The 13,900-nt window shown below is 36.6% G+C and overlaps 1 protein-coding gene across 18 annotated transcripts in view; it reads right to left on the bottom strand.

Annotated features, from left to right (window-relative positions):
- The window catches only part of CCDC7 (coiled-coil domain containing 7), a 327,078-nt gene extending 313,757 nt beyond the window's left edge, over positions 1-13,321 (bottom strand). For 16 of the 18 annotated variants that reach the window (XR_009500275.1, XR_009500273.1, XR_009500274.1 and 13 more), the window contains exons 1-4: positions 13,103-13,321; positions 10,335-10,664; positions 9,076-9,168; positions 3,595-3,678 (exon numbers count right to left, since the gene is read on the bottom strand). Coding sequence is in view for 3 of the 18 variants with exons in the window: in XM_059911398.1 (XP_059767381.1) it covers positions 3,595-3,678; positions 9,076-9,168; positions 10,335-10,613 (456 nt within the window). In the remaining 15 variants the exon portion in view is untranslated. The remainder of the gene's footprint in view (positions 1-3,594; positions 3,679-9,075; positions 9,169-10,334; positions 10,665-13,102) is intronic. The other 2 variants (XR_009500276.1, XR_009500293.1) reach the window with 2 other exon arrangements.
- Positions 13,322-13,900: the final 579 nt, after the last annotated feature.

Raw genomic sequence — 13,900 nt, 5'->3', positions numbered from 1 at the left:
TAAACAAATGGGACCTAATGAAACTTCAAAGCTTTTGCACAACAAAGGAAACCATAAACAAGACCAAAAGACAACCCTCAGAATGGGAGAAAATATTTGCAAATGAATCAACGGACAAAGGATTAATCTCCAAAATATATAAACAGCTCATGCAGCTCAATATTAAAGAAACAAACACCCCAATCCAAAAATGGGCAGAAGACCTAAATAGACATTTCTCCAAGGAAGACATACAGACGGCCACGAAGCACATGAAAAGATGCTCAACATCACTAATTATTAGAGAAATGCAAATCAAAACTACAATGAGGTATCATCTGACAGCAGTTAGAATGGGCATCATCAGAAAATCTACAAACAACAAATGCTGGAGAGGGTGTGGAGAAAAGGGAACCCTCTTGCATTGTTGGTGGGAATGTAAATTGATACAGCCACTATGGAGAACAATATGGAGGTTCCTTAAAAAACTAAAAATAGAATTACCATATGACCCAGCAATCCCACTACTGGGCATATACCCAGAGAAAACCGTAATTCAAAAAGACACATGCACCCGAATGTTCATTGCAGCACTATTTACAATAGCCAGGTCATGGAAGCAACCTAAATGCCCATCAACAGACGAATGGATAAAGAAGTTGTGGTACATATATATAATGGAATATTACTCAGCCATAAAAAGGAACGAAATTGAGTCATTTGTTGAGACGTGGATGGATCTAGAGACTGTCATACAGAGTGAAGTAAGTCAGAAAGAGAAAAACAAATATCGTATATTAACACATATATGTGGAACTTAGAAAAATGGTACAGATGAGCCAGTTTGCAGGGCAGAGGTTGAGACACAGATGTAGAGAACGGACATATGGACACCAAGGGGGGAAAACTGCGGTGGGGTGGGGATGGTGTTGTGCTGAATTGGGCGATTGGGATTGACATGTATACACTGATGTGTATAAAATTGATGCCTAATAAGAACCTGCAGTATAAAAAGCAAACAAACAAAACAACTAATACTAAACTTTCATTGGGTTATTTGTATGGAAATATGTTAATATAAATGTTTCAGATATTACATGAAATTTCTAAAAATCTTATATGTTCTGGTATAATGTTATAAGTCATAATCCTAGTTATTACCTTAAAATGTATATCTCAGAAATAACTAATTTTCTTGTCAACTGCATTATGAACTTTCATCAAATTTTTAACTATGGTCATTTTTAAGTCTTTTGTCATTTACAGACAGTTCTGGGTGTACTCTGATGCTTTTGCAAATATGTTCCTATAAAAGGGTTTCATCTTTAAGAAATTCATGGAAAAGACTCTGACAAGTACAGGTTTCTGGTAACTGACTGTACTGCTGAACTGAATGAATAAGCATTTTCAGAACTCTAATGAAAAACTGATGAACTCATAAAAGTGCTGACAAAAGATCAAGATGAAAAAAAAAATTAATGACATGGGACTGAGTGAACTGATGAGGATGAGTATAATTTTTGTGACTTTGTCTGAATTTAAAAAAAAAAAAAATCCCACAAGGACTCAGAGGCAAAGAATATACAAATCAATTTTCACTGCAAAGTAAAGGAGCTGTTACAGTGGAGGTTTACTGGACTGAATGTCAATATTATGACATAGTATGAGTGTGTTTCATGTTTGGTAATTGCAATCATTGTTGCTTTTGTTGTGGTCATCCATGTACAATGCTTGGTGTCAGTCTATTTATCTCTTGTAAAAATAAAATACAGTGTGTGTGTGTGAAAAAAAAAAAAAAATGAAAAGGCAATCCATGGAATGGGAGCAAATATTTGCAAACCATATATATTACTGTAAAAAGGCTTAATATCCAGAATATATAAGGAACTCATGCAACTCAATAGCAAAATAACAAATAACCTGATTTTAAAATGGGCAAAGAAATAGAAAAATAGACATTTTTCCAAACAAGACATACAAATGAACAATGGGTGCAAGAAAAGGTGTTCAACATCACTCATCATCAGGGAAATGCAAATCAAAATCATATGAGATATCACCTCACACCTGTGAAAATGTGTATTACCAAAAAGACAAGAGAAAATAAACACTGATAAGGATGTGGAGAGAGGGAACCCTCATGCACTGTTGGTGGGTATGTAAATGGATATAGCAACTATGGAAAACAGTATGTAGGTTTCTAAAAAAAATTAAAAATATAAGTACCATATGATCCAGCAATAACACTTTCAGGTATATATCCAAAGGAAACAAAATCAGTATCTCAAAAAGATATCCACACTCCCATGGTCTTTGCAGCATTATTCACAATAGCCAAGATACTGAAACAGTCTAAGTGTCCATCAGTGGATGAATGGATAAAGAAATTGTGATATACATACAAAATGGAATATTATTCAGGCATTAAAAAAAGAAGGAAAACCTGCCATTTGTGACAACATTGATGAATCTGTAAGACACTATGGTAAGTGAAACAAGCCAGACACAGAAAGAAAAATATTGCATGACCCCACTTACACATGAAATCAAAACAAACAAAAACAACCCCTCATAGTAACTGAGAGTAGAATGGTGATTACTAGGTGCCAAGCAGAGGGGGTCACAGGAAGTTATTGTTTAATGCATACAGTTTCAGTTTTGCAAGATGGAAAGAGCTCTGTAGTGGAAGGCAGTGATGGTTACACAATATAAATGTACTTAACACCACTGAACTGTACACTTAAAAATGCTTAAGATAGTATACTTTATGTTCATTTTCCAATTAAAAAATTAAAAAATGTGTATATAAATATATATGTGTATGTGTGTGTGTATATATATATATATATATATATATATAGCAAAACACGAGAAAGTATATTTTATAATGTTATTAATGCTTATGCATCAGAGTAACATTGCACATAATTTATTTTCCTATGTACTTTTCATACTTCTTCAAAGGTTCCACAATAATACTTTCAAAATCAGCTAAAACACAATGAATGTTACTTTTCAAAACTCACAAAATAAGAAAATGTATTACCAAATAATACATATGGTATTATTTAATTTCTAAAGAATAATATGTATAACTATGGAAAAATAGGAAAGTAAACAAAAATATGTTGACAAGAGTTATCTCAGAGAAACAGGATTATGATGACTTTTATTTTCTTTTTGTATGCCTTCATTTTTAAATTTTCATTATTTATGCCATTACTTTTGTAATATAAATGTACTTATTTAAAAAACACAATAAAATATAAATACTACATATGAAAATATTAATGACCCAGTCAATGCTGTACATAAAGGACAATTCACAGACATAAACGCCTACGATAAATATAATGCTTTCCAATGCTCTTTATAACTACTTAAGGCACTATATCTAGACTAATACTGCTGACTGGATTATCATATTCAAGATCAAACAACCAATATAACTTTAAATATTTTATTATTAAAATGATTGTTAATAATAATGAATAGTAATTTAATTAGTAATTATTATCAGTTTATCTTGTTTTATTATTAATGAATATTATTAGTAGCTTATAATTAAAATATTAAGTAATATTTTATGCTTAGCAGTTTACACAGAATACGTACATTACGTTCTTCCTTAGCTGCTGCTTCTAACTGAGCTGCAAATTGTGAACAACATACCAAGAATGAATTCAGATCATCCCCAACCTTATGAAAAAAGGAGAAAGTTACTTTTATTTCAGAATTCATACACATATCCATTTATCTTTTAGTATATTTAACTACTTTTGAAAATAGTTTTGTGTATGTGATTTCTGTCCCTTGAAATGCATAAAATGAGAAATCATGTTCCAAATGCTATACTAGCAAATTTTCCCAGAAAGAAAGTACATTCTGGGGAGTGGCTCAGTAATGACATATACCCAGCTATGTCTCTCCTCGCATTCTCCTCTACACAGGTGTAGAAAATCAAGAATTCCAGCCTTAGCCTTCTGAAATTTAGGGGTAGCAAAAAAAAGTACACACTTAAATATATGTTAAATAATGCTTTGTGTTAAAAAATGACTGCTAATTATGACTTCTGATTATAACTATACTTGCCAAGAGATATAGTCTTTCACCCTTACTTAATGAGCAACAGAAAATTTTGAGGAAAAAAGTTACATATTAAAAAGTCACAATGACTGAACCTCTTTTAGTAGAGCAGTGATCTGTAAACCAGACAACTGACCAAAGATAAATAAATCTCAGATGCTTATATACAGTTAGAATTCTGATAGAATGTTCTCCAGGACAAATATGATCCCTCAACATTACATTTTAAACATACTCAGAGGTTCATATATTTTTATCATGGTAAAACCTATAATCATATAGGAGACAGAGGGGGAAACTAAAATAGTCATTCAGGAGAGTGGGAAAATGAATTAACTAGAGTTACTAATCACAAATATAAAGTGAGACCATTAGCAGACTTGGGGATTTTCTTCCACCCACATTCAGGTGCCACAAATAGACGATGAACATCAATTTGATCAAGATACATATTCTTTTCAAGTGCACACAGAACATTATCCAGGATAGATCACATGCTGGGCCACAAAGCAAGCCTCGCTAAATACAAGAAAACTGAAATATCAAGCATCCTTTCTGACCACAACACTATGAGGCTAAAAATCAACTACAAGAAAAAACTGCAAAAAACACAAACACATGGATGCTAAACAATATGCTGCTAAACAACCAATGGCTCAATGAAGAAATCAAAGAGGAAATCAAAAAATACCTAGAGACAAATGAAAATGAAAGCATGATAATCCAAAACCTACGGGATGCAGCAAAAGCAGTTCTACAGAGGGAAGTTTACAGCAATACAAGCTTACCTCTGGAAACAAGAAAAATCTCAAACAACCTAACCCTACACCTAAAGCAACTAGCATAAAGAACAAACAAAACCCAAAGCTAGTAGAAGAAAAGAAATCATAAAGATCAGAGCTGAAATAAATGAAATAGAGATTAAAAAAACAATAGAAAAGACCAATGAAATCTAAAGCTAGTTCTTTGAAAAAACAAACAAAATTGATAAAACTTTAGCCAGACTCATCAAGAAAAGAAGGGAGAGGGCCCAAATCAATAAAATCAGAAATGAAAAAGGAAAAGTTACAACCAACACCACAGAAATACAAAGGATCATGAGACTACTACAAGCAACTATAAGCCAATAAAATGGACAATCCAGAAGAAATGGACAAATTCTTGAACCAAGAACAAATAGAAAATATGAACAGACCAATTATCAGAACTGAAATTGAAAGAATAATTTAAAAACTCCCAAAAAAGAAAAGTCCAGGACCAGATGACTTCACAGGTGACTTCTACCAAACATTTAGAGAAGAGTTAACACCTATCCTTCCGAAAATATTCCAAAAAACTGGAGAGTAAGGAAGACTTCTGAAGTCACTCTATGAGGCTACCATCACCCTGATACCAAAACCAGACACAGATACCACAAAAAAAGAAAATCACAGCCCCATATCACTGATGAACATAGATGCAAAAATCCTCAAAATACAAGCAAACCTACTCCAACAATACATTAAAAGGTTCATACAATATGACCAAGTGGGATTTATCCCAGGGATGCAAGGATTTTTCAATATCCACAAATCAATCAATGTGACACACGACATTAACAAATTGAAGACTATAAACCATATGATCATCTCAATAGATGCAGAAAAAACTTTTGATAAAATTCAACATCCATTTATGATTAAAAAAAAACTCTTTAGAAAGTGGGAATAGAGGGAACATACCCTCAACATAATAAAGGTCATATATGACAAACCCACAGCTAACATTATACTCAACTGTGAGAATGCCCACCCTCGTCACTTTTACTCAACATAGTTTTGGAAGTTCTAGCCACAGCACTCAGAGAAGAAAAAGAAAAGGAATCCAAATTGGAAAAGAAGAAGTAAAACTGTCACTGTTTTCAGATGACATGATACTATACATAGAAAATCCTAAAGACACTACTAGAAAACTACTGAAGCTCATCAATGAATTCAGTAAAGTTGCAGGATACAAAATTAATATACAGAAACCTGTCGCATTTGTATACACTAACAACAAAAGATCAGAAAGAGAAATTAAGGAAACAATCCCATCACATCAAAAAATAAAATAAAGTACCTAGGAATAAACCTACCTAAGGAAACAAAAGACCTGTACTCCAAAGACTATAAGACGCTAATGAAAGAAACTGAAGGTGACACAAACAGATGGAAAGATATACTGTGTTCTTGGATTGGAAGACTCAATAGTGTTAAAATGACCATACTACCCAAGGCAATCTATGCTTTCAATGCAATTCCTATCAAATTACCAATGCCATTCTTCACAGAACTAGAGCAAAAAAATTTAAAAATTTGTATAGAAACACAAAAGACCCCGAATAGCCAAAACAATCCTGAGAAAGAAGAATGGAGCTTGAGAAATCACTCTCCCTGACTTCAGACTGTACTACAAAGCTACAGTAATCAAAACAGTATGGTACTGGCACAAAAAGAGACATATAGATTAATGGAACAGGACAGAAAGCTCAGAAATAAACCCAAGCACATATGGTCAAATAATCTACAACAAAGGAGGCAAGAATATACAATGGAGAAAAGACAGCCTCTTCAATAAGTGGTGCTGGGAAAACTGGACAGCTACATGTGAAAGAATGAAATTAGAACACTCCCTAACACCATAACACAAAAATAAACTCAAAATGGATTAAAGACCTAAATGTAAGGCCAGACACTATAAAACTCTAGAGGAAAACATAGGCAAAACACTCTTTGACATAAAACGTAGCAATATTTTTTTGGATCCCTCTCCTAGAGTAAAGGAAACAAAAACAAAACTAAACAAATGGGACGTAATTAAACTTAAAAGCTTTTGCACAGCAAAAGAAACCATAAACAAAACAAAAAGACAACTTATAGACTGGGAGAAAATATTTGAAAATGATGCTACCAACAAGGGATTAATTTCCAAAATTCACAAACAGCTCATGTGGCTTAATATCAGAAAAACAAACAACCCAATCAAAAAATGGGCTGAAAACCTAAATAGACATTTCTCCAAAGAAGACATACAGATAGGCATATGAAAAAGAAAACATACAGGCACACGAAAAGATTCTCAATATCGCTAATTATTAGAGAAACACAAATCAAAACTATAATGAGATATCACCTCACACTAGTCAGAATGGCCATCATTAAAAAGTCTACAGATAATATATGCTGGCGAGGGTGTGGAGCCAAAGGAACCCCCCTACCTTGTTGGTGGAAATGTAAATTGGTGCAGCCACCATGGAGAACAGTATGGATGTTCCTCAAAAAACTAAAAATAGAGTTACCATATGATCCGGCAATCCCACTCCTGGGCATATATCCAGAGAAAACTCTAATTCAAAAAGATATGTGGGGACTTCCCTGGCAATCCAGTGGTTAAGAATCTGTGCTTCCATTGCAGAGGGCACAGGTTCGACCCCTGGTCAGGGAATTAAGATCCCACATGCCGCATGGCACAGCCAAGAAAAAAAAAGAGAAAGAGAGAGACAAGGAAATTAAAACATTCAGATTGGACAAGAAGAAGTAAAACTGTCCTTATTTGAAGATGACATAATTGTCTATGTATAAAACCCCAAAGTATCTACAGAAAGATTCCTAGAATAAAGAAGTACATTGAGCAAGGTTGCAAGATGTAAGATCAACACATGAAAATCAATCATATTTCTATATACTAATAACAAACAGGTGGAAACTGAAATTAAAAATATAATGCCATTAAAAATCATTCCAAAAAACATGAAATATTAATGTATAAATCTGAAGAACAATATACAGGATCTTTATGATGAAAATTACAGAATGCTGAAGAAAGAAATCAAACAGGACAATGAAATCAATCAAATAAATGGAGAAACATACTATGTTCATGGTTTGAAAGACCCAACATAGTTATTTTATTACATGAAGCCAAACTCAATCCTTAACTAACAAAACTAATTATAAAATAAAAGAATAATGAACAACGAGTACAGCGTATTAAAGTATAGTCAACTATTAAGAAATATGTAAACATAATTTGTCTCATCAATAGACTGAAGGTGAACCACATAATCACCTTAATAGTTATATTATTTCAATATATACAACAAAGACATTTATTAAAACTCAGGGGGCTTCCCTGGTGGCGCAGTGGTTGAGAATCTGCCTGCCAATGCAGGGGACACGGGTTCGAGCCCTGGTCTGGGAAGATCCCACATGCTGCGGAGCAACTAAGCCCGTGCGCCACACCTACTGAGCCTGCGCGTCTGGAGCCCGTGCTCCGCAACAAGAGAGGCCACGACAGTGAGAGGCCCGCGCACCGCGATGAAGAGTGGCCCCCGCTCGCTGCAACTAGAGAAAGCCCTCACACAGAAACGAAGACCCAACACAGCCAATTAAAAAAAAAAAAAAAAAAAAAAAAACTACATCAATTAAAAAAAAAAAAAAAAACTCAGTAATCTCTTCAATGTTGGGGGTTTTTTATTTAGCAAACCATAAATAGAAGAATACTTTCTTAACACAATAAAGAATATACATTGCAAACCAACAGCCAACCACAAGCTTACATATTAAACAAGAGATGCATTAGCATCAAAAGTAGGCTCAAGATATAGATATGTGGTGGTGTGAAGATTTGGGAGATTGGGATTGACATGTATACACTGATGTATATAAAATGGATGACTAATAAGAATAAAAAATAATAATAAAAATAAATAAATAAAATGTTTAAGAACATATACAAATGAATGGAAACAAATTTAAAATTGAAATCCAATAAATACTTTAGTAATAAAAATATATATAGATTTGCCTTAATTAAACTTTAAGATAAGTGTTGGCAGAGAATGGAAAAATCAGTACACTACTTTCAAGTTTCCTAGGAGGATCATTTTCATGGATGGGGGATTCATTCTGAGAACATATACAGACTCTAAAAGAAAATCTTAGCCCTTTTCAGCATTAATGTCTCTACATTAGCGTTACATATACTTACAGGAAAGGTTAATCCTTCATGTACAGGCTTCACAACTGGTTCTTCTCCATTTGGAATGCTAAATCCATAGGTTTCTTCCAAAGTAGAAACAACCTATGAGAAAATCAAAGCAAATTATGTACTTATATAGGGTAAAAATATTACATTAAATCTAAAAAGATATTTAATCAACTATGTCAGAACCATTTTAGCAGTAAGACTTATTTCTACCAGTACCATAAACTTAAATTTTCCATCTCATGCCCCACCTCATATCATCCTGAAGAAGGAGTATGAGCAATAGGCCTTGATCCCTCCCTAGCAATGAAGAAAGGCCCTATGACTCTTCCATTTCTGTGTTGAAGGGAGTCTATGAACAGCTGAAGCATCAAATCTACTTACCACCAAAGTTTTCCGCAAAATCTAACTGACTTGGCTTTCCTCTTTGAAGAGAGTGGGGAAAATAGAGAGATGGAGACCAGAAAGCAATACATTTTTAAAGGAAATTCTCTGAGCTAACCCCCTGAACTTTGAGCAAACTTGTATTTTGGAAGTTTGATGAACTATATTTTTTTTGTATATTTGTGCTATTCCTCATTGTTCTCCCTTGGTATTTGGTACATTTACAACTCGATTCTGGATCACTGTGCAAGGAAGAAACTCAGAAAAAAGGAAGATTTTTTTTTCCCCTACACTAAGAGCTAGAGTTTCTAAAGTGCAGAGAAGAGCTAACAGAGCAGGCACGAGACTTAGAAAATACTATCCTTAGAAAGATCTGCTTGTGTCTCAGAACTTGGATTTCAGGAGGATTCCCACTATTCATTGACTGATGACAGTGGCTCACTGTCCCTAAACTCATTGTACCAACTATATGATTTATGCTGAACACCTGCTTTCCTTCAGGGAGTCTGGAATTTTGGGACATGCTAGGCAGAGAGTACCTAGGTGACCAACCTCCAATAAAACCCTGGGCACTGACTCTCTAGTGAGCTCCTCTGGCAGACGTTTCACATGTGCTGTAACAATTTGTTGTTGAAGGAATTAAGCATGTCCTGTGTGACTCTAAAGGGAAAGAAATCTTGGAAACTTGCACCTGGTTTCCTCGAGACTTCACCCCATGTGCCTTTTCCTTTTGCTGATTTTGCTTTTAATCCTTTCACTATAATGTATCTTGGCCATCAATATGACTATATACTGAGTCCAGTGAGTCCTCGAAGGAAATCACTAAACCTGACGATGGTCATGGGAACCCCCAACCCAGGCACCAACAAGTATCTTACCATCTTCAGATGTTTGGTAATTTTCCTGATCAATTCATCTTCTGCTATTAACTCCTTTGTCTTACTTGATGGAATGGGCAAAGCATACCTTATGATGGATTCCCCTGTTGGTGGAGATCTTAAGACCACTGGTTCAAGTTTATCACGTACTAATTTTGTACTATGTTTTTCTTTTGGTTTAGGCGACAATGGTGAATTAAATACTCCTTTTTTATACGTTAATTCTGGAACATTTGCCAATTTACTACTAGATGCCAACAGATGCTTTACTGGCTTCATTTTGTTATTTACTTAGCTTCTGAATTATAGATGAAAAAATTTTATTCCTCCCTGTAAATAAAACATTAAGATTTCAGATTAAAAATGATGGCAGATTAAAAAGAATGAAATAATGCCATTGCAGCAACGTGGATGGACCTGGAGATTATCATACTAAGTGAAGCAAGTCAGACAGAGAAGGACAAATATCATATGATATCGCTTATATGGGGAATCTATTATTTAAAAAATGATACAAATGAACTTATTTACAAGACGGAAACAGACTCCTAGACTTAGAAAACAAACTTATGGTTACCAAAGGGGAAAGGTGGGCGGGGGGGGGGGGGTGTAGATAAATTGGGAGCTTGGGATTGACATATACACACTACTATATTTAAAATAGATAACCAGGGACTTCCCTGGTGGTCCAGTGGGTAAGACTCCATGCTCCTAATGCAGGGGGCCTGGGTTCGATCCCTGGTTGGGGAACTAGATCCCACATGCATGCCGCAACTAAGAGTTTGCATACCACAAAGAAGTCCGCATGCCACAACTAAAGATCCCGCATGCGGCAACTAAGCCCCAGCACAGCCAAAATAAATGAATAAGTAAAATAGACAGCCAACAAGAACCTACTGTATAGCAAAGGGAACTCTACTCAATATTCTGTAATAACCTAAATGGGAAAAGAATTTGAAAAAGAATAGATATATATACATAAAACTGAATCACTCTGGTGTACACCTGAAACTAACACAACATTGTAAATCAACTATACTTCAATATAAAATAAAAATTTTAAAAAAGAAAAAAAAATGATAGCCAGACTATCAATTGCCATGAAGATGGTGAATCCCAAAATCAACTCTGGAGAAATTACAAAATGGAGAGGGAAACATTCCTAACAACAAAGAAAAAAAAAAAAAAAAACCTGTGAGAAACCCCTAGAGGTGTGATTTATGTGTGGGCATTCAGGACAGGAGCTGCAGGGAGGGAAGAAGACAGTGGCAGCAGTGAAAGAACGTATTTAGAAAACTTTAAAATTTTATTTTTACCTTTCCCCCCCATTCTTGAGCTAATATAGGCCCTTTATATATACCATTATTTCCATAGACAGTAATAGCCTATTATTTGCTGATCCCAGGGTATCAGCAGAGTAATACTGGGGCAGCACCAATGTCATGCTAGAATAAGGAAGTATAGACTGGGTAGGACTTATTAAGCTTTCATTCTCCTACTTCTCTCTTTCCAAAGCTGATTAAGACTCAGAACAATGCCTCCTCCCATGGGAATTGTCTGATAGACTGGCAAAATTAAGATAGAATAGCATTGGCTCTCTGTTGTCTGCAGTGCTCCACACATAGACTAGTCCCACTGTTGTGGGTTGAACTGTGTCCCCCAAATAGATATGTTCAAGTCCGAACCCCTGGTACCTGGGAATATGACCGTATTTGAAAATACAGTCTTTGCAGATGTGATCAAGTTAAAATGACGTCATATTGGAATAGGGTGGGCCCTAAATCCAATGACTGGCGTCATTATAAGAAAGCCATATGATGACACTTGTACACATACAGGGAAGGCCACGAAATGATAAGGGCAGAGATTGGAGGGGTGCAGCTGCAAGCCAAGGAATGTTAAGGATTGCCAGCACCCACCAGAAGCCAGGAAAAACCTTCAGGGGGAGCACAGCCCTGCCAACACCTTGATTTCAGATTCCTAGCCTCCAGAATTGTTAGAGAATAAATTTCTCTCACAATAAATCGTTTTAGGCCACCCTTTTTGTGGCACGTTATTACAGCAGCCCTAGGAAACTAATTTGCTGATGGAAATGATTCAGTAGAAAGCAAAAAGTATGACTGGGAGAGAGGGAGTTGCTGTGATGATACCCTTGAGTAAGCAAGAAGAAATGGGTTTTAAGGCACGAATGGGTCCAACGCACTTTAGACAGGAACAGGGAAACTTTACCTAAGGTAGCAGACAGGAAGGCAGAGATGTGGGCTACCTCAAGAAACCAGCAGAAAAGGATGGGGCACTCACCAGGTGCTAGAAAACGGCCTAATAAATGGATCCATGAAAGTTCACAGAAACTTTAAGAAAAAAAAAAGTTACCTGCAGTGAACACTTATAAAAAAATACTTAAGGATTTTACACTTTTGCTCCATTTAACTCTCCTAACAATGCCAGGAGGTGGATACTCTATCACCATAAAATTACCCAAGTTTATCAGTCACTTTCCACCACGAAGACAAACGTTTTCTGGTTTCCCTTCAAGGATTAGCTTGATATCCATTTCAAGCCCTTTAACGACACATTATACAAAACTATGGGGGTGGGAGGCATAGGGTTTACAGTCCTTAAATTCTCCATCAAGACAAGCAGCTCAGCCACAGCTGAGGCAGTCACGCGGGGGGGGGAAATGAAGAGAGAAGCAAGGATGCTTCGGCCAGGGAATCTAGTGAACACGCCCACAGCTGACAAGGGAAGTCCCCCACCACTCGGTATACCTGCCGAGGCTGCTGGCAGTCAGGCTACTGGGTGGTTTGGCCCTGGCGAGGCTGGCTCTAAGGTGAAAACGCTGGAAATTCTGCGCCTCCCAGGCTTCCTTAATCCTGCAGACTCCAGCCCTGCTGTTTTACAAACGGACATTTGCGCTGCCCGGAAACGCCGGGCTTTAGCGTCCCCGGGCGGCCGCAGCGAGGCTAAGACGCCAGCCGCCGGGCGGCCGTTGACGTCACGTCACGACGCCGACGTCCTACGTCAGACGCCGCGGGCGCGAGCCGCCCATCCCACGCGGGCGGGGAGAGGGGCGAGGGCTTCCGGCAACGGCGGCGTGTTCGAGAGCCTGCGTGTGTCCACCGCGCCGTCGGTCTCCTGTGCGATTCCTTCCAGACGCTTCACACGCGGAGATGCTTACAGGCTTTTGGCCTCGAGAAATAACGTCCCGTTTAGTGCTGTAAAGAGCTTGGGCTACACCGACAAAACCTGAGCCCCAGGCCCTCCTCTGCCACCGTCTAAATGTTTCACTGCGAGGTGTTGTGGAGTCAAATTTTTTTTTTTTAGACTATTAAATATTTTGTTGTTGTCGAACTATAGTTGATTTACAATGTGTTAATTTCTGGTGTAAAACAAAGTGATTCAGGTACATATGTTAAATACCATGTACCATGAGCATGTACCACTTACATTATTCTTCAAGGGATAATAGGAAGATTTCTGCTTCCAGCAAACTGGTGTGACAGGGACTGGGTTCATCCTCCTAGCTGACCAACTGAAAAATCAGACAAAATATAAGAAACAATGAA

This window comes from Balaenoptera ricei, chromosome 2 (genome assembly GCF_028023285.1).
Source record: "Balaenoptera ricei isolate mBalRic1 chromosome 2, mBalRic1.hap2, whole genome shotgun sequence".
Taxonomy (NCBI): domain Eukaryota; kingdom Metazoa; phylum Chordata; class Mammalia; order Artiodactyla; family Balaenopteridae; genus Balaenoptera; species Balaenoptera ricei.
This window is presented reverse-complemented; position numbering and strand designations above follow the sequence as displayed.